The sequence below is a fragment of the Amblyomma americanum genome, chromosome 9 (assembly GCF_052857255.1).
Source record: "Amblyomma americanum isolate KBUSLIRL-KWMA chromosome 9, ASM5285725v1, whole genome shotgun sequence".
Classification (NCBI taxonomy): Eukaryota; Metazoa; Arthropoda; class Arachnida; order Ixodida; family Ixodidae; genus Amblyomma; species Amblyomma americanum.
This window is the reverse complement of record NC_135505.1, coordinates 104,417,486-104,441,435: the sequence shown is the minus strand read 5'-3', so window position 1 is coordinate 104,441,435 and position 23,950 is coordinate 104,417,486. Positions and strand designations below refer to the sequence as shown.

The 23,950-nt window shown below is 46.8% G+C and overlaps 2 protein-coding genes across 3 annotated transcripts in view; one reads left to right on the top strand and one right to left on the bottom strand.

Moving 5' to 3' along the window:
- Positions 1 to 1,100: 1,100 nt before the first annotated feature.
- On the top strand, positions 1,101 to 7,389 carry LOC144105263 (uncharacterized). Its single transcript, XM_077638405.1, has 2 exons — positions 1,101 to 1,413; positions 6,111 to 7,389. The coding sequence occupies exons 1-2, from the start codon at positions 1,129 to 1,131 to the stop codon at positions 7,203 to 7,205; spliced, it is 1,380 nt and encodes a 459-aa protein (XP_077494531.1). The 5' UTR covers positions 1,101 to 1,128; the 3' UTR covers positions 7,206 to 7,389.
- A 3,524-nt stretch (positions 7,390 to 10,913) lies between these two features.
- The window catches only part of Top3beta (DNA topoisomerase 3-beta), a 44,302-nt gene continuing 31,265 nt past the window's right edge, over positions 10,914 to 23,950 (bottom strand). Inside the window, exons 13-16 of one of the 2 annotated variants that reach the window (XM_077636654.1) lie at positions 22,740 to 22,920; positions 20,890 to 21,089; positions 15,417 to 15,522; positions 10,914 to 11,278 (exon numbers count right to left, since the gene is read on the bottom strand). In XM_077636654.1, the coding sequence (XP_077492780.1) occupies positions 11,060 to 11,278; positions 15,417 to 15,522; positions 20,890 to 21,089; positions 22,740 to 22,920 (706 nt within the window). In that variant the 3' untranslated portion in view covers positions 10,914 to 11,059. The remainder of the gene's footprint in view (positions 11,279 to 15,416; positions 15,523 to 20,889; positions 21,090 to 22,739; positions 22,921 to 23,950) is intronic. The other variant, XM_077636655.1, reaches the window with a different exon arrangement.

Here is a 23,950-nt window from a genome sequence, read left to right as displayed (position 1 = left end):
GTCACATGGTACCGCCGCGGCGAGGCTCCGAGCTCCTAAACGCGACGACTCTCCGCAGCGGGTCACGTGGCGTGACGTCACAGGACGCACCACCTCTGGAGTTTGCCTCGAGGAGTAGAGCTTTCGCTCCAAAAGAAAAATTCGCATGTTCTTCCTTCTTTCACCCTCCCATGAATTCCTTCCGTGTCGGCACGGTTCAGGTTTCTAGCGCTGCCCGGACTGGGGTGTCGACCTCAGCTGGAGAGCAGGAATATCCAGTGCTGTAAAATTACGTTGCATAGCAGCGCCCTTAGGCTGCACTTATTTTTCAACCTTCCTGTGTAAAAGTGCCAAAAAATATGAATAAAGACAAGACATAAAACTTCAAATCTGCTAAAGTGCAAAGAATCAAAACGGATCTACAGCAGGCCATTGTCCATCTATTATTAGAAACTGATAATTTCACTTTGTCTGATAGTAATCATGTGTCAAAACAAGAGACACTGACGGCAATCATACATTCGTTATTGGAGCGTTTCCATTCAGTAATTCTAGAGAATAATTGAAAGCTTCATTGAAGCATTGAAGGATGTGTTTTCATAGGTTTACATTTAGGTTTTCAGGCGACGAAATGCAGTTTAAAGACAAAGCCAGGCAAAGCAAATATTAACGTGCGACAAGGCTTCCAATTTGGGACGGGGAAGTTTTTTTTTTTTCAGAAAAAAAAGCAGTTCAACACCCCCATGGGGGTGTCACGAAACGGCAGTGGCATCTTATTTCTCGCTCCCGTGACCGCGAAATCTTTGCCGAAGAAATGCAGCACCTGAAAAACCAAAATGAAACACGTACAAGCGCTTATCAAAGCCCCGTGATCGAATCCTCTCTCTCTTTCGCGTTATGAACAAAATTTCGGTGCTCAACGAGCCATTTCAGCAGTGGACGCCTGCGCAGAAGCAATTAGAAGAGTGACTCGTAAGTGCTGACACCACGTAGCAAGGAACCGGAAGAGGCGGTGGCTATCACAGCCTCGACGACGGGCAAAAAACAACCGAAGGAGAGGGGGATAGACAGAGATATAGCGGAACAAGCATTCGCGGGCGGGCAGAGCATTTCCATCGTCGTTTAGCACTGGGACGACAGCAGGGCAGGATGCCCCTCGGAAAAGTGACCTACACGCTGGTCGGGTTCGCCACCGAACTGGACTGGAGGCCTGTGCCCTTCGTGGAGCCGCTTCCAAGTGTCCGAGTGTGCAGTGCTTGCGGACTGGTTCGCACAAAGACGGCGGTTCTTACCTGCCCACACGTCCTTTGCGAGTTCTGTTACGAGCAGTGCACACAGGACGCCGAGCGAATCTGTCCCCTGGATGGTCTGGCGTGCCCGGAAAAGGACGTCAAGTGGATGGACTTCCCTGCCGAAGAACTGCTGAGTAAAGAGGTGAGCGAGGGGTTTTAAGGCGAGGCTTGGTGTTTAAGACGTTCTGACCATCTGAGGACGTTTGGTGTTGGGTCCCTGTCCTCGGTCCAATCGTGAGCTGCCAGTAAAGATTGCACCGGAATCTCTGGAAGTTTAGCCTCTGGACTGGTACGGCTACAGCCGTATATATGGCGGACAATTGCATATAAAAACTTGGCCTGTATCACGTACAGAAAGCTTGACCCACGGAATGCCACGACAGCTGCGAAGTCGTTATAATTGGGCCGAAAATTGAATTCCATTCGTTCATCGTAGCTCTCTGGCATTTATTTTGTGCGCTCTGCAGAGAAAAAGCATTTCCCAGAACCCGGAAGGATTATTCGGTAAATTATTTCTTCCCATAAGCGTATACGCACTCGCAAACGCCGCTGTGGACCCCTTTCGTATCCGTAAGAGAAGCATCCCCGTGCGGCAAATCCAAATAGCCATATTTGATACCGGCGGAGATTGAAGAGCGTTTCGTTATCGTAAAATTGCACCGCATAATCGAGTCTGCTTTGGGACGTAATTGCCTACACAGCGAGTAATCCAACGGCCGGGCACGAAAATTTATCACAGCAAGTCGTCTCGTTCAGCATTTGTTTTCACTCGTTTTTACCATTACGTGTCATCTGATTTGTAAGATTTTTCTCTTTTCGCTACATAGCACCCGCCGCATTGGCCCTTAGCGTTCGTCACGCTTTTCTGCCTGCCTTGTATCAGGCGGCCGAGAATGAATGGCACAACGCAACTGTCAAGGCAGCTTGTTCGTCTGTGCGCCTCCATTCCAAAGCGAGCATTCTCCGGAACATATATAGTGCCTGCTAGAAAATTTTACTTTGTTTTTGCGGCATCGCGACGTTCGGTCGCTTTAGAGAATTGTGCTGACGACTGTATGAGATTTCGCTCATCACAAACGAAAAAATATTTTTAAAATTACAGGATTGCACTTAGGTCTGCTCAAGAGCGCAAATGCGAAAGTCTTTCCCTGCCCTCATCCTTCATTTTCTGCTTCACGCAACAGCGTATGCAGCTCGTTCGGACGAAAAGCCGTCGGCGTCGTAGTAGTGGTTCACGACACCGCGCGTCGGAAATATTCCCTTGCGGTGCGGTTCAGGTGTCCACCGAGATGTGAGACAGGCGTCTTTTCTTAGATTGCCCAATGAACGGGACAGGGATCGCGCCGAACGGGCCGATGGCGTTCCGTGGACCCCTTGGCAACGCTGCAACACGCTGCCCGATCCCACTCTGAGGACGAACCTTAAGCGCCGTGCAATTTTTTCTAATTTTTTAATTTATTTCCGATTCATTTCATTATATATACATTGCTTCAGCACTGTTGCTTAAACTTTTACATTTTTTTTATTTACCACACAGCTTATGACTGACAGTTCGTGCGAACAACTTCTGTCTGCAACTTCCGTCTAGAGCTTCCATCCACGCCACTCATGAGCCAAAAAGGCTATCCCCTTAAGAATTAGCTCCGGTTTAACTACTACTGAGCCCGGTTAGAGAGCGAAAGCTGTGGTGTATCTGGCAAGTAGACACGGATTAGTGTCTGCAACATCGAGTGAGTTCCGCACACTGGATAGGCAGCGCTCCCCCCCCTAGCACCCTCGCAAGTGCCAGTTAAATTAATGGTTGATCGCGAGAGGTTGGCCACCCAATGAACGTTGCGGCCTATTGCTGCAGTGCCGGCTTTCTGCCACAACGCTGTCGGCGCTACCGCATGCAGCCCACATCTTTCTCACCACCGCCACGTACCTCAAAGCGCGATTGAGGCGTCCACTGACCCAGGGAGCCGGTTATGCGCATTTCCTTGGCTCAAAAGTGATCAGATTATAGAACGAAGTCAACGCCAACGCTAATGATCACAATGAACACCGACAACCGATAAAAACAGAGGAAAAGAATGAAAATTGGTTTTTGAGGAAAGGAAATGGCGCAGCTTTTGTCTCGCATATCGGCGGACACATGAACCGTGCCATAAGCGAAGGGTAAAGAAGCGACTAATGGTGTCTTCGACTGGTCGCTTTAGATCGCTCTGAGGGGACACCGCACATTCGGCTGGTCGAAACTAGCCGTTCTGACTACATTCGGCTAGTTCTTTCTGAGCGCTCGCCTCCAGCTCAGAGCGCTCTGACGCGCTCCGAGAAAAAAAGTCGGAGCGGCTCCGAGATGAGTCCAAGTGACAGATCGAGCCACTTCCGCCATTTCGCGAAAGCGGTGCGGGGCCTCATCGTCCCCTGCGTGTAGGCAGAAGCAAGTGTAGGGTTTTGACGCAGTAGTAGCGTCCTTGCCGTGTTGTGTTGTGCGGGTGCCGCGCTGTGTGAGGCAAAGTGTCCAAGAGACGCCGGATAACTACGCTAGGAACGCGGTCTGTGTTGCTGCCGCATGACAACAGCGATTCCAGCAGCAGCTCAGACGAGTGCGACAGTGCTATCCACAAGGCGATGTTCGAAAAATGAGCGTCCCGTGGGACGGAAACCCGGGGTAGCGATCGATACAGGCTAAGTGGCGACCGCGATGCAAACTGTGTGCGACCACGTGCGGCTAAAGGTAATCAAGGGACCTTACGTGCGGCTACTGCTGACATCAGCAGCGGTGCCGCGTAGTGGTTCCGGAAGTTACGTCCCCTTCCGCTTCCTGCGCTTCCGCTCTGAAAACTCGCTGACCATTCGGCTTGACTAGTCTCGCTATGCGCTCAGAGCGAGAGCGGCTCCAACTTTGACAGATCCTAACCGGATCGCGGGAGCGACCAGTCGAAGACACCATAAGACAGGAAGAAACAGTTGCCGTAGTGAAGGCCTCCGGAATAATTTTGACCACCTGGGTATCTTTAACACGCGCTTACATCGCACAGCACACGGGGGCCTTAGCGTTTCGCCTCAATCTAAACGTGGCCGCCGCGGTTGGGATCGAACCCGGGTACTCCGGCTCAGTAGCCGAGCGTCCTAGCCACTGAGCCACCGCGGAGGGTAGAAAGAGGCCAGCGGTCGGTTTCAGCGGCGGCTGAGTAACGTCATAGCTTTCACGTGGTTCAAGGTCGGTTCGAGGTCAAACTCGCACACACGGCTAAGAAGCTACGGTGAGAAGTAGTAAAGCTCTCGCTTCAGAACTCAGGGGGAAAAAATGGAGTGAAAAGTGTACTACTCTGCATAGCAGTGTAAAGTCAGGGGGAGATTACGTACAATTTTGGCACCTCGAAGTGAATTGTTGTCTGGAGTGATAAATTAAAAAAACACCAATTCAAATAAAGAATGCCTACAGCACTCGGTGAGATGCCCAATGCCGTCTCATGGCATGCTTCCTACCACTGTAGGCATCGCGTAGACAGCTAGTAAATAGACACCTTTAGCATACCGTGTACAATCTTACCGTTACCGGGGAACCTCGAGCAAGCCCAGCACGCGCCGATTGGTCCGCATGTTGCAGGCGCGCGCGCAGCTACCAGGTACCTGGCGCCGACATAGCGATTTGCGCATGCGTATTGGCTGCGCGCGGCCTCCAGGTACTCCAGTAACGGCAATACGGTGTGCTGAAGGTGTCAGTATTTAGAACCCAGTCGGCTGGATCGATCCCGGCGGTCAAATTTCAATGGAGGCGAAATTCTAGAAGCCTGTGTACTGTGCAATGTCGGTGCAAGTTGAAGAACCCCAGAAGGTCGAAATATCCGGAGCCCTTCACTACAGCGTCCCTAAAAGGCTCAGTCGCTTTGGGATATTATACGCCGATAAACAATAAACCAGTCGGCTGAACCCGACTTTCAGTACAGCAGCAGCTGCAGGGTTGCGCAATATGCCAAATTTAAAGGCTCACCAATTGGGCCCCTTACCAACGTATCAAGCCTCAACCAAAGGTTAAAAAAATGCATTCTCTTAAGCATTCACACTTGCGAACTGCAAATTTTAACGCGACGCGTTAGGGGCCCTGTTCGGTGGATAACCGGACATCGACGATGGCGTGTAGAGAAAATATGGACTGATTGAGTCAGGGTGGGAAAACCAAGCACACAGCCTCGCGCTGACAGTTCCTCATTGGTCTATAGTGTGATGAAGCAATTCCACCACCATTAACGTAGTGCCTTTCAAGAAAGAAAAGTAATTGCGCTGGAAAAAAAAAACGATCCAGCTGTGACTGCAAACCGCTACCCCTCGACAACTGAGGAAGGTTACTTCAACTCTGCTAAAAGGAGGCCTGTGTTTTGTGGTAAATAAAAAAATACAAATATAATGACTAACATAACAGTAATGAAAGGACAGTTTTTGACAGCGGAGTGATATGCAAGGAGGACCTCAGGCCACTGAAGGGGCCTATAATGCAACCGCGTCGTACCCTTAAGGCATCCTTTTAGGACGAAATTTAGGCGCGATAAATTACTGTTGCAGAGGAAATGTGGCAGCATTCCACTCTTCTATTCCAGTCCTTCTCTTCCAATCACTATTATGATTGTGATCACTTTTTTTTTGCACCCGTCTACATCAATTTCATAAAACCTGAGTCACTGGCTTCTTCCTCCTGCACCGTACAAGGGTAAAGGAGACGGCTTTAAGGTTTACGTTGAAACATCGTACCCATATGCCAGGGATGACAAGGCTATCCCATCTTGCCATTTTATTATTCTTCTCACTTGTACCTTTATTAATTTCAGTAACTCACAACTGCTGGTTTGAATGCAGGTTACCTGCTGGAATGGAGAGAATGGTTGCACTGCAGTAATGGCTGCCTCGAACATCACCCAACACTTCCAGCATGACTGTGGACACCACTCTGCTCGATGCCCAGAGTGCTCGGCATCAGTTCTTTGCAACAACGTGTGCGCGCACCTCAGGTCGGGCTGTTCAAGCTTGAAAACTCCTCCTCCTCCAGAACACAGAGGACAGACTGGGCAACCTGACGAGTCATCTTTGACAGCTTTAAGAAAAGCCCTAGATCAGCACACAGGTGAAATGAAGGCACTTCTGGAGCATTTGCTCAGCGATGTCAATACAGGAGGCCGCCGACCTATAGAAATCTCGCAAGGTGTACACGCCATCGGTGAAGCGACAAAACAGGAACCTCCTAAAGGAGCCCGAGAAGAAACTCTAAACGAAAGTGTTCGCGAAAAAAGCGCATCTAATCAGGAGATGGCAGGATCCTTGATAGTGAGAAGCGAGGCAGTTGACAACCTCTCGAGCAGAATAAGTTCATTAGAACAAGAAATCAAAGGTGAATTCAAGAGAGCAACAGAAGAGAGGCGTGACTACTATTCATGGCTTGCTGCAGCCATTGATGAAGTTGAGGAAAACAACAATGAATTGCGCCACTTGAACCGATCCCTTCGGGGCAGTGAATACGGAAATTCACGGCACAATTTTTTTTTGGGAGCCATTCAGTTGCTCCACGATTTAACTGTAGCGCACGGATACTCTGCCAGTGAAGCGGAGCGAGTGTACCTGCGCGGCTACTTAGTGTCTCCTGCAGTTGCACTCAGGAAAGATGGTGAATCTGTGTTGCTTCTCTTGGGGCTGCAGCTACACCAGGGATTAATAGACGACAGAGTTCAATGGCCATTCCAATACAAACTCAGGTTTAGTGTGGTGCACCCAAATGAACATACGAAACTTCAGCTTGAATTCAAACCGTGGCACTTAGACCCTTTAATACAAAAGCCCACAGAATCATCGAACCAGGCATTTTTTCAATCCGAGGGGCCGCTTAATCTGTATAGCCTTGCACGTGACGGCTACGTGTATCAAGACAAGCTTCAGATAACATTGGAGTTGATTTTGTGAGTACTTGCACGATGGGGCCAGGAGGACGCCGAGAAAACGCCTGAAGGCCTGCGGTGCCTTTGGAAGAAATTTTACCTCAAGGAATTTTAAGTGGATTGTGACCATTGCTTATATGAAATGACCTCGGCTCATCACTTGTTTCGAGGAGATTTACTGTGAAATAAAATTGTTTTTATGTCTCTTATTGAATCGTATATCTCTGACTCTGAATGATAATAATAATTGGTTTTGGGGGAAAAGAAATGGCACAGTATCCGTCTCATATATCACTGGACAAGGGAAGGGATAAAGGAGGGAGTGAAAGGAAGAAAGAGGTGCCTGCAGTGGAGAGCTCGGCAATAATTTCGACCACCTGGGGATCTTTCACACAGCACACAAGCGCCTTCACGTTTTGCCTCTATAAAAACGCAGCCGCCGCGGTCTGTTTCGAGCCCGGGAACTCCGGATCAGTAGCCGAGCGCCCTAACCACTGAGCGACCGCGGCTCAAGTAACGCTTTTTGTGAGTCAGAATTTTCATGTTATAGAAGGTGTAATTATTATGCCGGGCTTTCGCATTGCAGCAAAGGCTGCTTATAGCTTTGGTTTAGTCCCAAATATATCCCAGTCTTCTACCATGAAGTGTACTCGTTAGCTATAAGAACTTCTCAATGAAGGTTTGATCTAAATTTAGACAAATGAATTTAATTTAAATCAACAATCCTGTCCAAAGTGAATCGAACTTGCCCCCTGCAGACCCAACCGTGGGAGGTTTCAAAACGGTCATACCTTGCCAAATCAACCAGTTTGCGCTAGACGGGGCCCCTCTGATCTTTTCTATAAAATTTATCTCTTAATTGAACACTCTAAAGCAACTACCCTTTAGGACATAGGAGAAAACAATTTCCACGTAACGTGGCAGCCCTTTGATATTCTCAGACAAATGCAAAAGTTTGTCTCGTTGTCGAGCGCACAATGCAACTTCGTCACTGCCGCAACGACTGGCAACACGAAATGTCCTGAGAACGTCGTTATCCTAAAGAGGACATCCTGAGCACCTTTCGAGTGCATCGATGGTTTAATGTCCTCTTGAGGATGCCCACAGTTTATACTTCACTGGACAACTGGAGGATGAAAATTCCTCAAACATCTTACAATCATCCTATTGCAGGACAGCATTGTGGACTTGAAATGAGATCAAACCAGCTTCAGCTCTCGCACTTGGGATCTCATTAATTAAAAAAACTGGCGGTGGTTTAGCTCAGGTTAAACATAGTGACGCGATAGCTACAGCTGGCCGAGTTGAACTTGCTCAGTTGAACTGCAAAGTCAGTCTTTCGCCGCTGCGTTTCACTGGGCGTTCCTTCTTCATCTTCGTCCCACTTGACAGGCACATGCGCACAGCTGTTGCAGCTCGGTTTTGCCGGCGCGCCGTGCCACCGGCAGCAGCAGCTGCTATGCGCCATGTGTGTGGTCATGGAGGAAACAATTGTGATAACAAAATTATGTTCCTTCAACAGATTTGTTCAGATATTTTTACTGTTACACTTGGTCTTATGTATCATACGCTTCAGATGAAGTTGGCTTGTTTAGATTTTTGGACCACTCAACTTTTCGATTCAGAGAACTGAAAACAACTCAAGACAACTATATTCTATGTAGCCTTCGGCATGGTAAAGTAGTGCTGTACCTTTTTTATTTCTTATTCTTGTTAGCTTCTTTTACATTAGCTTTGAATACGGCACTCCAATGGAAAAAAAAAAAGCTCGAAACAAATCCTAAAGCAGTACTGCAAAAGACCCCAGATATGACCCTCAAGACATCCTGAATATGTAGAATGAATGAACAAATGGATCCATTTGGACTGCTTGAGGATCAGCTGGATCACCCAAAGACATCTGAACATCCTGATGCGGACATCCCGAAGTCATACTCAGGGTGTCCTTGCGCTGTCTCGGAAGTCTGCTCAACTTCTCCAATTGCAGCTCCTCAAAAATCGCAGATATGGGGTTGAACTTCATAACGCTTTTCAGATTCGTACGAGCGAACTGCTTGTGCTGCTACAAGCATGACAATTAAACACCATGTCTTCGGTCGTTCAGTTGCAGTGTGCAAATCGTAAATGATTATTCCTAGCTACTTCCATAATAACACGACGCACATGTGTAATTTTCTGCCGTGTGCCTAACTCCCCTTCATGAAACCAGAAGCTTTCCCTGTGGCAAGCCATTTTCTCCAGTCGAAGCTGACAGCGTGCTCAAATTCTCATGCCTAGCAACGGCTGAGCGATGGGCTTTCTGCCATCGGCTCCATGGTTGGGCTCACGCTAACTTCGAACCTACGGTGGTTTAAACTCCATGTAGGCAAACTTTCGCTAGAACACGAAGCCCTGTAGGCTCGGCGCTTGCTTACAGTCTTACAGTCGCAGCGTATTCCATAGATAGCGTTGGCCCGAAAACCAGATCATTCATGCTTCTAGCTTTACGGTTGCTTGCTCGAGTATTGTGGTGCAGAACGTCTTAATGACCAAGCTTGCCGGCCTGGTCGGTGCCACTGAACCAGCGTGTAGGCCTCAAATAGATTCGACATGCCTTTTGCCATGGTTGTGAGCTAGAAAATTTAACAGCGAACTTCTTGTCGCCTCTGTTTGCGGGCACTGAAGAGAGAGCATACCATTTCTGACGATTATACACAGACGGGTGGCGGCGAGATGCATGCTTTCACGGCTGCTGAGGAAGCTGCTGCTGGAAGTACATTACAAGATGTATTCGGTCCTCTCCAACCCCTGGCGCCTTCCAACTCCTTCCACCTACAGGAGATGGAAGGTGCTATTGCTTATGTTACTAGCTAAAATCATTTAAGCTAAAATCATTTAACAGTTTAGCTGTTTGCTCTGCAAGTTATGTAAACAGTGGGACGAAGCACACAGGCTCCATCACTGCATAGAAATTCAATTCTAAATGCTTCTCTAGGCGAGTCAAAACGATTCAATTCCATTTCTAGCACCATTTTCCAATCTCCATCCATGCCTTTCAAGTTCTTGAGAGTAAACTAACATCCGCAGGCACAGCCACTTCCATTTTCACCAATAACATTCACTCTCACTCTTCCAGATACTGACAGGCACTTATGGTAACAGCTCTCCCTAATGACCACTGTAGGAAGCGGCCCTGTGAATTCATGTGTCTACGAGCTACAACATATAGAAGGGCTATGGATTAATTTCGACCACCTTGGGCTTTTAATGTGTGATGTCAGTGCATCAAAGAACTCCATTTAGTCGAAATTAACCTAGAGCCCTCCACTATGACGCTTGTTATCATTCATGTGTCACTTCTTCACATTAAAGCCCAAACGTAATGTGATATGCGATACAAAATATCCAGGCATTTATAATCAACACATGCTGCTTTTTATGAGTTGCCGTGCTACTGCTCTCCTCTGCATGGTTATTTTGGCACAAATTGCAATTCTTAGGCATGTTATTTTCCTAACGATATTCCTGTGCTATCAGAAGTAGACTAAGTGCCAATTCTTTTTTACTTCGGATTCATGATGGCCCTGAGAAATATTCAGTTCCACAAAGTATAATGGGAAATAAAATTGTGCTGTTTATGCAAGGCTAACCATGTTATAGCAGGGGACAGGTTTCCAAAAAGAAAGCTCATAATTATCTGTGCACCTGGTTTCAAGGCTTAGCAAAAATTCTTGCAGGTCCCATTCTCGGTATGTACAAACCATGGGTTTATTGGTGAAGGTCAGAGCACTACATCAGAGATTGCTCTAAGAAAAACACTTCTAGGCCCCTATATTAGTGCAAGTAGTTCCAGAGATTTCACGCGCACACATAAGTTACACGAAGGACTTGTTCCAAAAGTCACACAAAGTATGCGGCCAACTGTGCCATTTTGTCCTTGGGCTTGCCCCTGCGTCGACCGCGGCCTCGGCCCCTGCCGCCGCCACCGGCTCCTGCGGGCCGGCGGTAATTGTTCTTCGGCTTCAGCGCTTGATGTCGCTCTACAAGGCCTGACAGCGTTGGGTCGCAGAAGATGCAGCCAACGGCTTCCGTCTGTGCCCCTGGCAACTTCGTTTTCTCCTGCAAGCAATGATGTGAAGCCAACGGGTGCTGAGTAAACTTGAAAATTACTGTACTCCACATAACGTGCTGCGCCAAACAGAGGCCCTCTAAAATCCAGTGATACTTCATACTAAAAATGTTTGGAGTCTTCCATCTTGTCTTATTTCGCACTTTTAATACGCGATGCAAACCCACAATGCGCTGCCTCTGACCCGCATTGGCCAAATGAACAGCAAGCGATACCTCAACTCGAAGCTCTGCATTGTTTGTTTTTTCATGTCATTTGTTTAAAACCGCCATCAGACATCCTTATTACTTTCTGTGTCACATGACAGACAATCAGCACGATCGACAGCAATGGCCATTCAGATCGTCGATAGCCATGCGCCTTTGCTGCCGCCCTTGCCGCCGAGTTGTTTTCGGTTTGCGGGCAAACTTTTGCTCACTGAACAGTTTCAGCTCAGTACCAGTCGGATCGTCTGTCGTCGACTACCCCGGCTGCCATCATAACAATGTGACACTATCGTGATGGAAGAAACAGACAGGAGGGGCCCCAGCAATACCATGGCCTGGGAGCACTGCTAGAAATGGCATTTAGTTGCTATGGCAGGAGCGGCCGTAGAGCCCCCTGGTGACAGCTTCAAAGAGAAGAAAACAAAAGAGGGGTCTTAAAAAGTGATGAGAGCCTGCCGAAGCGAGTAGCACCACAGTTCTGGAAGCTATCCTATCCGGACACTCTCAGCAACAGCCAGAAACCTAGTAATAGTAGCTATGGACAAGTAGTTGAATATGTGGCTTCACAAAGTGATGTTAAAGCCTCTCGTTTCCCTTTTCCTCCTTTTCATGTTTTCTATCAACAGCAGACAAACAGTTGCCCCAAGGCGTTTTTGATGTATTGGCAGTGTTTAGGACTTTCTGCACATGCACTTTGGGGAACTACAGGGCCTAGTTGGATGGCTTCTAAAGTTTCTAAAAGAAGCTAATTTTAAGTAGGTGTGCTGCTTTTAACCTAATGCACCAAACCCTGGCCATCGCTTTCCTGCACACTGAAAGTGTCTCAGTACACATGTGCTTCAACAGACACCGTATATACTCGCTTAACAACCCACTCGCATAATTAACAACCCCCCTCCCCCCCCTCTCCTCCCTTTGGTGGCCACAAGTCACTGTTTTTTTTTCAGCCTTTAGCTTCTTGTAGCAAGTTCCTCAGTTTTCTCGCCATCTGTAGCGCAGACCTTGGCAGTGTGCCAAGATGGTGCCCGCCTCCGCCTCCGATAACATCACCACTTGATTATCTTTTGAGGAGAGCTCCTACCACAGGGGTGTGGGGAGGCTGGGTGCACTTGGCAGAGTGCCATGAGTGTGTGTGCTGTAAGATATAGGGCTTAAACATTCGCACACACTCCTCATGGTCCTGTGTGTTTTTTTAACTTTGTGTTGTGCTCCTGACCTTCATACCGAGGTATGATATGAAATTTCGACCCTTGCGAAAAAGAGCTTAGTAAGCTTTTGTCCCGCGTAGAGAACCCTCCCCTCAAACTGATGTCAACATTTCTGGAAAAATAGGTAGGTTCATTACGCGAGCATATACGGTACGTTCAAAAGCTGCAGTCAAGCTGTGAAGGACACTATGCACGGCGGGGAAATGCCAAATATTAATTTAAAACCATTTCGGAATCCTCATTATGTACCAAGGCACCATTATCTCATTACCTGTGTACCCTCATATTCTACCTCCACAGCAACGCAGGTGTGTCAGCTAAAAAAACGAAACTTGTAGCACTGTATTACCTAACTGCACGCTGCCTTTGTTATTACACTGCTGTGTATTGCACTGTAAAACTTACTAAAAATCAAATTTACAGAGAGCCTAAAAGCTGTCTTTTATTATATGCCTCCGGAAGAAGCATATTTGAACCTTCTTGCATTACTATGGTATACGCAGTGTCGTACTTTTTTTTTCACACATTTGTTATGAATGAAATGAAAAACTACTTGTAAACAAAAAAAAAATATGAGAGACAATGATATATCCTAACAGCATGTCAAAGTTGCAGCCCTGCTGCTGCTTCTGGAAGAAACTACCTACCGTGTTTACTCGCATAATAGGCGCACTTTTTTCTCAAAAAATCCGGTTCAAAGTTCGGGGTGTGCCTATTACGCGGGGTAAAATTTCCGAAAATTTTTCAACTCACATTCTCGCGCTTTAAATTTGAACATATATCAAGAAAATGGCTACTTACACATCATTTACTAATAAATGCAGCATAAAAGTAAAACTGAAAGGTACCTACTTTCATTAAACAGGCAAGAGATGTTGACTGCACACACACGTAAAATTTATTTACAGACATGTCACTGTTCTCTCCTTCCGCTATTCGGAGTCCGAGAACACACTCTCATCACCGCTGAGTGGGGACTCGCTGTCGTTTTCTTTATCTGAATGCCACAGCATGTCGTCTTTGCTCGGATCCAGTGCATTGGAGATCCCTGTCTTCTTGAAGCTCTTCCTGATGACGTCATCGGAGATCTCTCGCCAGCCTTCCGTGATGCATCCGCACAACATTTCCACAGTTGGCCTCTTAATTTTGCCACCTGGAGTTAGTTGATGCTGTCCCCCAGCCATCCAGTTACAACCTTCAAATAACCTTCGAACGCTGTCCTTGAAAGGCATAGTTAAGGATACGTCCAAAGGCTGCAGTACCAAGGTCAGGCCGCCCGGAATCACGGCAATATCCGTGCGCAGCTCCTTCAACTTCTCTCGTGCACCTTCCACGCGGTGCCAGCGAATACTGTCCAAAACGAGCATGGCCGGATACAGCAGAGCGCCAGGCCGCCGGCCCCAGACTGTCTTATTCCAATCAACCATCAATTCGTCATTCATCCAGCCTTTCTCCTGGACCCTGACGAGGATTTGTCCACCAAAATCTCCTTTTGGAAGAGTCTTACGTTTAAAAATACTGTAAGGCGGCAGTTTGCGACCGTCCACAGTCACTGCCAACATTACAGTGCATCTTAGCTTTTCTGCGCCAGATGTTCTAATAAGCACACTTCGTGCACCTTTCTCCTCCACAGTCGTGTTTCTGGGCATGTCGAAACAGAGCGGTTGTCAGGTCTGCGTTCCCAATCTGTGATAAAATGAAGTTCTCTTGCTGCCAGAGCCGTATAACAAAACGGCGAAACTCCACTACCTTGTCCTCGTATGCCGAGGGCAAGCTCTGGCACAACGATGTCCGCCTTCTCACGGAGAGTCCAGGGCGTCGCAAGAAGCGCGTTGTCCATCCGGAGCTTGCCGTGAAATCCTTGGCCTCGATGCCCTGCGCTTGGCCAATTCTGCGCGCCTCGGTCTGCACTATTTCGAGCACAACAGTCCTGTTGCAGTTCCCGTCTGTGCTGAACGAGTTGCTGCTCCACTTCAGGATACTTTCCGGATTTTGCACTGCGGAAGGCCCGTCGTGACTTGTTGGTGGCCTGAAGTTTTTCCCGCTGATCTCGCCAGTAGCGAATGCTGGCTTCCCCGGGACTGAAATGTCTGCTTGCAGCACGGTTTCCGTTTTCAAGTGCATACTGCACAGCTTTTAGTTTGAATGCAGCCATGTAAATGCGTACTTCCCCGTTGTGAACAACACAACCGCACCAACTGCACGCCGCTTGCAAAATAGCTGAAAGTGGTGTTTCTTTGCGGTGGCTTCTTTCCGTGATAGTGACTGGATTGGATTGGATAGCGGCTCATTGATGACGATGGCACTGTCGCTTGTGTCGATTCGCCTCCAACCTTGTACCTGCCTATACGTGGCCTCCGAGAGTCTCATCCCTTTACGAGCTGCCACAGTGGAGGTAGTGAAAAGCGTGCATTTTCAGCGCGGCAGTTCGGGGTGCATCGGTAGTTGATGGAAGGACTGTTTGTCGCCCGCTGATGCGCCCCCTTTTTTTTTCTTTTTCGACAGCTGTGTGTTGCACTATAAATACGGTATTGATCACATCGCCAAGTTCGGGGTGCGTCTATTAAGCGCGGAAATAAAAAAAAATCTGATTTTTCGCGACCAAACTGGGGGTGCGCCTATTCCGCGAGTGCGCCTATTATGCAAGTAATTATGGTATATTGTTTAAACTGTGAGTGCAAGAGCACACGCGAGGAGCGGGGAAGGCGACTCACCAGCTTGTACTCCACGCTGACCAGCTGACTGCCGCACTCCTCGCATTGCTCGTCTTCGACGCAGACCTTGCGGGAGTCTTCACAGAGCTGCACTATCACATCACACCTGGCGGCGCCAGAGATGAGACCGGGAAGGGTGAAAAGTGCAAATAGACGTTAAGAACGAAATGCTTGTGCAATGTTACACTTTGACACCAGGCAAGATGAACATGCTTACCTGCCACACGTTAAAGGGAAAAAGGGTCTTGCTACCCTCCATATCCAAAAAAGCCACAATGACAGTCAGTCTACCCCCACACAGCAGAAGAGCATGGCCTGTTGATGAACATGCTTGCTACCCGAACCACTGGATAAAATTTTAATCGGCTAGCAGGAGCATACATCAGCTTTCGATTCCACCTATACACGACGCCTAACCTAACTTAATGCTACCTGCCTCAGAGAGTCCCATATGGAGCTATCGCTACAAAGAAATACCATTCCAACCGTAACCCACATTAAGTCATCTCTTTGCTTGTAAGATTAACACATTGTGAGGCATGAAACTTTAAGTCATCTCTTTGCTTGTAAGATTAACCCATTGTGAGGCACGAAACTTTATCAAGTTTCACACGCATACAAGTGGTAAATTTGTATTTAGAATGAACCCAGCAAATGATTTCCATTAATTTCAAGTCCTTTCAACCACTTCTTTTCAAGAAAAAAGGGGTACACATCTGTATCGCTGTCCTACAAAGGGTTACTAAGCTAGTTTTCCAGTGTCACATACTGTGATGTGTATTGCTGCTTTCTGCACCCAACAATAAGCTGTGTAATCAGGACAAAGTCAGCACAATGATCAGAGTGAAAAGTTGTAATGCAAAGAGTACAACAAGAACTTGGCTGTGAGCTCTATTTGAAATCACAGGCCAAGGCAGCATCGCGAGCTTCAGCTCCTTTCACGTGCTCAAAAACCTTGGCATGTGGATATTTCCGCCTCTGCTGCAATGTGGCCACCCAAAAAAATAAGGGCTGAGCCCATGGCCAAACGCTCAGAAGACAAATGACGCAAAGAGCCACTGAGCTCTTTTTGGAATGTAACGGCTTCCAGCTCAAACCAAAAATATAGCTTTCCACCATCATCTGCATCTGGCAATGCCATCAAAAGCACACTAATCAATGAACCAAAAGAATGTAGCAATATAGATGTAAAACTGATGGGAGTTATGCAAAAATGTGTGAACCATATATGGATTATGCAAAAATGTGAATAATGTGAAATCCACAAAATGCTGCATAATGTTAAATTGCGTGAAATAATTTAGATGAGAAATTCATGACAATCAAAAGCAACAGCAACACAACAGACAGGTTCAAAGAGCCGCCAGTTACGTGGCAGCCGGGAAGCCCACTAATGTTACACATGCCAGAGTAAGGTCGGCCACAGGACAAGGCAGAGAACAAATGCCCCCATCTGCAGCAGGTATTCACACAATGAAACAAACCCCTGAAAATGCAGATAACTACATGCCCAAAGGTCTGCTCTCTAGACAGGCACCTAAGTCAGGCAAAAGAGAGATCTTGTTACGGCATCATTGCTAACTGAACAAAGCTGGCCGCAAAGCAAACATTAAAAACTGGGGTGTGTGAATATAAGAAACTTTAAATAATTTGTGAATAGTATTTACTATTAAAATCAATGTACACTGTCCATTCACTATTCGAAACTATCAAACCTCCTAAATATTCAGAAATTCCAAATTTTCTGTTCATCTAAACTTACGATGAAATATCATGCCATTACCGGGGTAATGTCATGCGAGTTAGAATGCCCTTTCTTCACACTGACTATACCAGCAAGCGTCGAATACCCAAGAACAATACTGCTTGGTCTCAGATAAAGCCGAGGCGCTGATATCCATCGAGAGCCACTGCGGGTTGCAAAACAAAACCAAGCACCATGTGGCACAACACTGCGTCGTGCCACGATGCCGTCAACTGGCCGTGAACCTGACTGGCAGCAATCCTCTCGTCTCGTTGAGCACGACAGGGGTTCTCAAACTTTTTTGCCTCAACGGACCCAAAGAGCCTTCAATATGTGCCAAGGATGTGCACAACATGCTTCAACATGTGCCACATTTGGTCTGTGTTAGTGCCATTGTTCAAATTTCAACAGATAATGGCTTTCAGGCACAAATGGGCTTGCCGGTTGCAAAACATCACCTCAGCGCCGCTGACGCCATCTAATCACCTGGAAAAATGTCTGTTGAGATGTGCGTGTGTTTTCTTTTTTTGTCTTGGTTGCACTTGGCTAGCTTGGCAGTGCGGCCCACACCACCAGTCGCCACACGCACAATTGTATGTAACATACATTGCCTCGAGCGCCATACCCTTTCCACACCACTTTGCCAGCGTTCTATACTGGCGCAGTGGTGTTTTGGCATGCTGCCCAGTTTTCTGGGCGAGCCATCGCCACCGGCGCTCCCGTCAAAACATCAACATACAGAGCTGTTACTGGCGCACAGCATATTGGTGTGCTGCTAAGGTCTGTGCTAAGTTAGGAGTTCCGTGTGTGCCTTGCTCACGCCCACCAGAAATGTACCAGAATTGAGGGGCATCCCAGTGTGAGTGCTTGTGGAACCCACAAAAGCAACTCGCGGAACACAGTTTGAGAACCCCTGCACTGTGACGGCAAGGAAGCAGCCGGCTTATGAAGGGTAGCAGAACTGGTGAGCTGTAGCTCACGTGTGGTACTGCGGTTGTTTCACGGCGACTACTTAGATTCTTCTTAATTTCCGTGAGAATCAAGAAACTGCGTATCTTAGACCATAGAGGACCAGAAAAAAGGTGAATGACAGAAACGTCGGCCTGGAAGCCAGCCCGCGCAACTGCACCACGTACAGCTTGGCTAGCATGGCCCGCGCGGTGGGACATCTAACGGTGTGGTGGTTTCGTTTTCACACCTTCGTTTTGAAAAGCGTTTGGTTCCATCATGGGGATGAAGTCTTGCGCACGGACAATACGCGAGGGCTGAGCGGGCTACATTCCGCAACCAGCGCTTTGTCTTCAGACGTCAGAGTGAGCTTGCAAGATATGGTCCTGCTCATGTTGCACCTAAGGTTGCTTCTCTGTGTTCATTTTGCGAGCCGTCTCAACTTCGGGAGGAAGTGGTTTCGACTCGTACTACCAGCTGCCTACCCACCAGCTCCTTCAAATGGGTACAAGGTTATCCCTTGGCCTGGTGCTCGGCTTTCCAGAATGGATGGCTTGGGAAAGAAGCCTGTGCCTTTAAATCCTGACACTCTGAGCTTGAACAGGCACTTCAAAAGAAAAAGGACCAAAAATGGACTTTACTGCACAAGGCGGATTTATGTTGTTTGACGGCGAAACGAATCACTGAATCAACGACGTAACAGTTCAGTCCAAGACCCTTTTCCCAAGCATTTCACCCCAGAAGAGCAGAATACCAGTCCGGGGGAGATCTTGTACCCATTAGAAAACCGGTCGGGTTTGAACCCAGCGGGATCAAACCAGCACCTGCCAAATGCGAGGTGGACGCTCTACCACAAGGCCATCGCTTCGGTTGCCCCTCTGATAATCGACCACTGATGTGACTCCTCCAGTAAGAAGAAATCCGCAGATACCTCATGGCCACCTTATAATTGCAATGTTTAAATGCAGCATTGAGTAAGATTCTTGGTCGTGAGCTTTAAGAGAACTCTGAGGTCAATTCCATGCAATTGTTGCTCTCAGTAAAAATTGATTCTCTGGCAATTTCTGGGTATGTTGACATTTGCCCCGGAGCAAAAAGACATATTTATTGCTTCCCCACCATTCGATTTAAACATGTGACATCCTTATTGAAAAGGATGGGTTGCCAAGGTTTTGAAGCGAATGACGGTGTCGCGTAGCCTCTCAGATTCGCGCCCAAAAGTCTGGCGGCACGTGTGCTTTTTTTCTGTTTTCTAATCAATTATCTTTAAAAACTACCCTATTATTCTACAAAAAGAAGTCATCAGCTATGCTCCTTGGTTTTGGTGACTGTTGGCTTCCGTCCTGTATCACACAGCACTGTTCCAAATAAAACCGGTCGCAAACTCGAGAAGGACAATCTAATTAAAATGATGCACAAAAATGCCACGACCAACAACTGGCACAGCAACCACTGAACATGTTATGATTTCAATCAGACAGACTGGGCAGAAGAGGGAAAACAATTGCCACATGCTGAATGTGGTAGCCATTAAACAAGCCATCGCAGCTTGTGCACGATTCCCATAGCGCTGTCAAAAAAACCAAGCACGAAATATCAGGAAGCGGGCAGCGGCGTTGAGAAAAGGAGTGCAGGCGTCTAAGCTTGTGTTAAGCTCTGTCCACCTCCCCCTGATTTTTTGGGAGTGCTTGAACCATCTCGAAACATAGGTCCACCGCACGGCTTCGCCAGGTAGCGGGGAGAGGAGTACCAGGGCCATGAACTAAGACACCCTAGCGGAAGCCCGAGCCTTCAAGCCTTGCTCCAGCACAATCTTTCCTGTTTTTTTTTTTTTTTTTTGTGCCATGGGTCTCCGCCGCATGACCTGCCTTCACGCATCCGCTCTCCTTCAATATCCCCTTCAATATCGCTGTATTTCGTTCCTCTCTGTGCTTTGCGTTCACTCAGCTACGCTGAGGCCAATGCTGAGGCACGCCTCTCAACGCAGGAACAAGTGCCTAAGAGCAGCGCCCTAAAACACGCTAGTTCTCTAGGCCATGCTATTTGATTGCATTGTCCATGTTGCACACAGCAACTTAGAGAAACTGCTAACGTACGACGAATCCAGCATGTATCCACTGCGAATACTCAAGCAAAACTAAGCATACAAACTGCAATCTACTCAATGTAACTCAGACGTGTAACAGCAAAACTGTAAGCAGCCAGCACAACTTTCTGGGATGCATGTGCTCAGGAATAAATTTATTGTGCATAGCATCTCCCTGAGCCACCGAACATTCACAAGGAACATGCATATCCCCTCATACTTGCAGGCATTTCCAACAGTCAGCTTGTGTCATTGCATTGAAATAAATTGTCTTTTCCTTTGCATTGTCACAATGTAACCTTTTTCACGCTGACTGTACCTCAGACCAAGCTCTAACGAAGTTACAGTGAAATCTCGTTACCTTGCTTATTTCGAAATTATATTTCATTTGAATTCGCGCTTCTGTCTCGCTGCCATCTCATGTATTAAGTAAGGGTAGGCAGCCCAGTGGGGCACCCCTTAACTGAACTTTTGTAAAATTTGAACAGATTTTTAACCCACTAAGACTTTTTAAAGCTTTGATTTGAATGCACCTATTTTATGCACCTATTTTCATCAAGACTAGGCTCTCGTGGTCCCACACCAGAGAAAACGAATAGCAGAGTTCACCTTCTCCTAAAATTGCCACAATAAACATTGTGTTGCCAGCACCAAAGGAATGACCTTCACCGATGTTGCATGGCGATGCCACCCACCTGTTGCAGCCAATCTTCCACTTGGGTGAGGACGCCGGATCGAGCACCAGCACACCGGAGGTGCATTCAGGGCAGACCGAGATGCCATTAGACATCATGGAGTGCGGGCAGGTGGGGTGCGTGCAGGAGTTGCAGCCAATCTGACGACCAGTGTCTCGGAAGGGCGGGTGGTTGTAACAGTAGGGGCAGAAGATGAAGCTCTGGGGGTGACAGAGACAGACAGAAAAGCAGAAGCTGCAGCTCAGATTAAGCAAGCAAGAGGCGGCAAGTTATGTGCAGTCCAGTGCCTATTTTAAAAAAAATGTTTCATGCGTCATGTACAACCTTCATTGAAAGTAAGGAGCCCAAGGGTTTGGCTTCGGGGATTTGCTGCGTGGCTCGTCATGCACTACCAGCATTCAAATTTTTTGAACATAAGAGAAACTCTCACCCTTGTCTCTCCAGAAGATAAAACTCCTGGAAGATCAAACTCCCAGAAGATCAAACTCCCAGAAGATCAAACTCCCGGAAGATCAAACTCCCGGAAGATCAAACTCCCGGAAGATCAAACTCCCGGAAGATCAAACTCCCGGAAGATCAAACTCCCGGAAGATCAAACTCCCGAAAGCTCAAACTCCCGAAAGCTCAAACTTGCGAAAGCTCAAACTTGCGAAAGCTCAAACTTTCGAAAGCTCAAACTTTCGAAAGCTCAAACTTTTGAAAGCTCAAACTTTTGAAAGCTCAAACTTGCGAAAGCTCGAACTTGCGAAAGAAACTTCCGAAAGATCAAGCTTCCCTGGATGCTACAAGAGCCAAGTTAATGGCTTAGAACCAAACCCTGTAGACTCTACTTTTAACCAAGGCTGTATATGATTGTGTACAGAGCGAATTTCACAGTTTTTCTGAGAGTGTGCTGTCGCTAGCAGTGATTTCTCTGTCAAAGGCAAATCTAATACCACTTGTCATATTACAAGGGCATTGCTTTCTATCAACAAGCCATGTTTGCATGGAATTTAGGTACGTAGTCCTTCCCCTATAAACAAATCCCAAATGCTTGCCTCCAAAGGCTACTCGACCAGCCCTGTCCACACGAGGCTTCAGATAGCGCCAGCGGCCTGCAGTTTGCCTATAATTGGAAGCATAAAACTTACTATAAAATCATTCTACATCTTTCAGTGCTGTAAACAAAATCTTTCTTTGCTTATAACCCATTCAGTCATGGTGTCTCCCCGTGTGCACTTAACGTATTAGGTGTCAGTTTCAGTTACTACTTGGATGTAATTTATTCGAAAAGCTCTCGTTCTGAGAAGCGACACTGAACCATATCAAGCTAAGCATGCCAAATGAAAGCCGAGAATTGTTTAAACAAACACGTTCACATTTTACAGTATCTCTGGTACAGCTCCAGCCAGTGCGTATTTTCATTTTCTTGTTTTGCAAAGCCCGAGCACTTGTAAAGGGCCAAAAAATGCGCTGATTTTTTAACATAATGGCTTTTTTATTATAGGAATGACTCAAAAGAAGTGTGAATAAGACCCTGAAAGAGGTGTTATTCCATAATGCGGAACTATATATATATGTGTGTGTGTGTGTGTGTGTGTATATATATATATATATATATATATATATATATATATATATATATATATACACACACACACACATTCTTTCTGAGCAACCTTCGTATACTTCTCAACAAAAATCTGAAAGTTTGAAAATTTCCTCTAAATCAATAACAGTCTCTGACTGGACGGGTTAGCTCAAAACTATAATATCAAGTACCAGCGGTGACGAAACAATTTCGGGGAATATTTCAGACAACTTTTGGGAATAACCGTGCACACTAATGAGGACAACGAAACCCCACTAACCTTTCCTTTAGTGCCACCGTACCACTGCAGGAGCTCGAAATCATCAAGGGGGCACTTGAGTTCACGGAACGTGCGGACACTACCATTCTGCGGTATGCTGTGGGTGTCATTGCATTGCACGCAATGGAGCCGGCTGGGCTTACTTGCCACCAGCTTTAAGTACCGCCGGCACTTTCCGCATCTAGGGTGAAACAATGCAGGAGAAAATTATGCACTCTACTGCTCTCTGCCTGGTCCCAAACAACTTTCCGGAACTACTGGTAAAGAAAGTGCCGAATGTAGCGCTACTCGCCATGTAAGGCATACACAGCTGCTTTCTCTGTGAGGACTGCCCATTCATTTGTGCTCAAATTAAGAACAGATGGGGCATTTCATAACAGGACCTTCCAGCTAAAATAGTAAACAAGTCAAGGTTGTAAGCTGTGCTTGAAAATAGAGCACAACTCACCACTTGAATCAGTGGCCACTAGGAAACCGTACAATTGCGTTAAAATTCCAGTTTGTTCAAAGAGCGTTCAGTACCGCTACAGCTCAACTGCATATGTGATCGAGTACAGGCAAGAAGTTGCCAAGGTCTATGGCAGCCTGAGATTTGACAGAATTTTAGAGCACAACTAACAAAGTGTCTTGTACCACCAGAAAAGTGAGATGCCTGCCACCTTCCAGATCCCCTTTTCTAAAAGCTGTTGAGCCCTGTATGCAAAAGACGACACTACTGATCTATGTAAAATAAAATCGCACATTTGCATGTAAGCCTAAGTTGCATATAAAGCTTATTTTAGAAAAACTACTCTAGCAGCTGCACTAATCATATCCTTAGGCACTAAAGACCACCAAATTGCACATCTGTGCAAAGCATAAGCACAAGCTAGCTGCCCTTAGTCAAGGGAAGCACTTAAGCCCATTTTCAATAGACATGACTCCCTGTACAAATGTAGTTGATAAATTAAGCTACAAATTAGGACTCCTTGGAGAACAGAAGTGATGTGTTCACCGTAACGTGCCTGAAGAGATGGTGACAAAAGTGAGGACAGCAACAAGGCATTAAGTACAGTCGAACCACGATATAACGAACCTCATTTTAAGAAACTCGCTAAATAATGCATTTTTTCTTTCCCAACTTCTGCTCCATTGAAAGCAATGCATTTTTTTATGCGATGTAATGAAGTAAATATATGCTGCACTTTCGATTTAATGAAGTCCTTGCACAT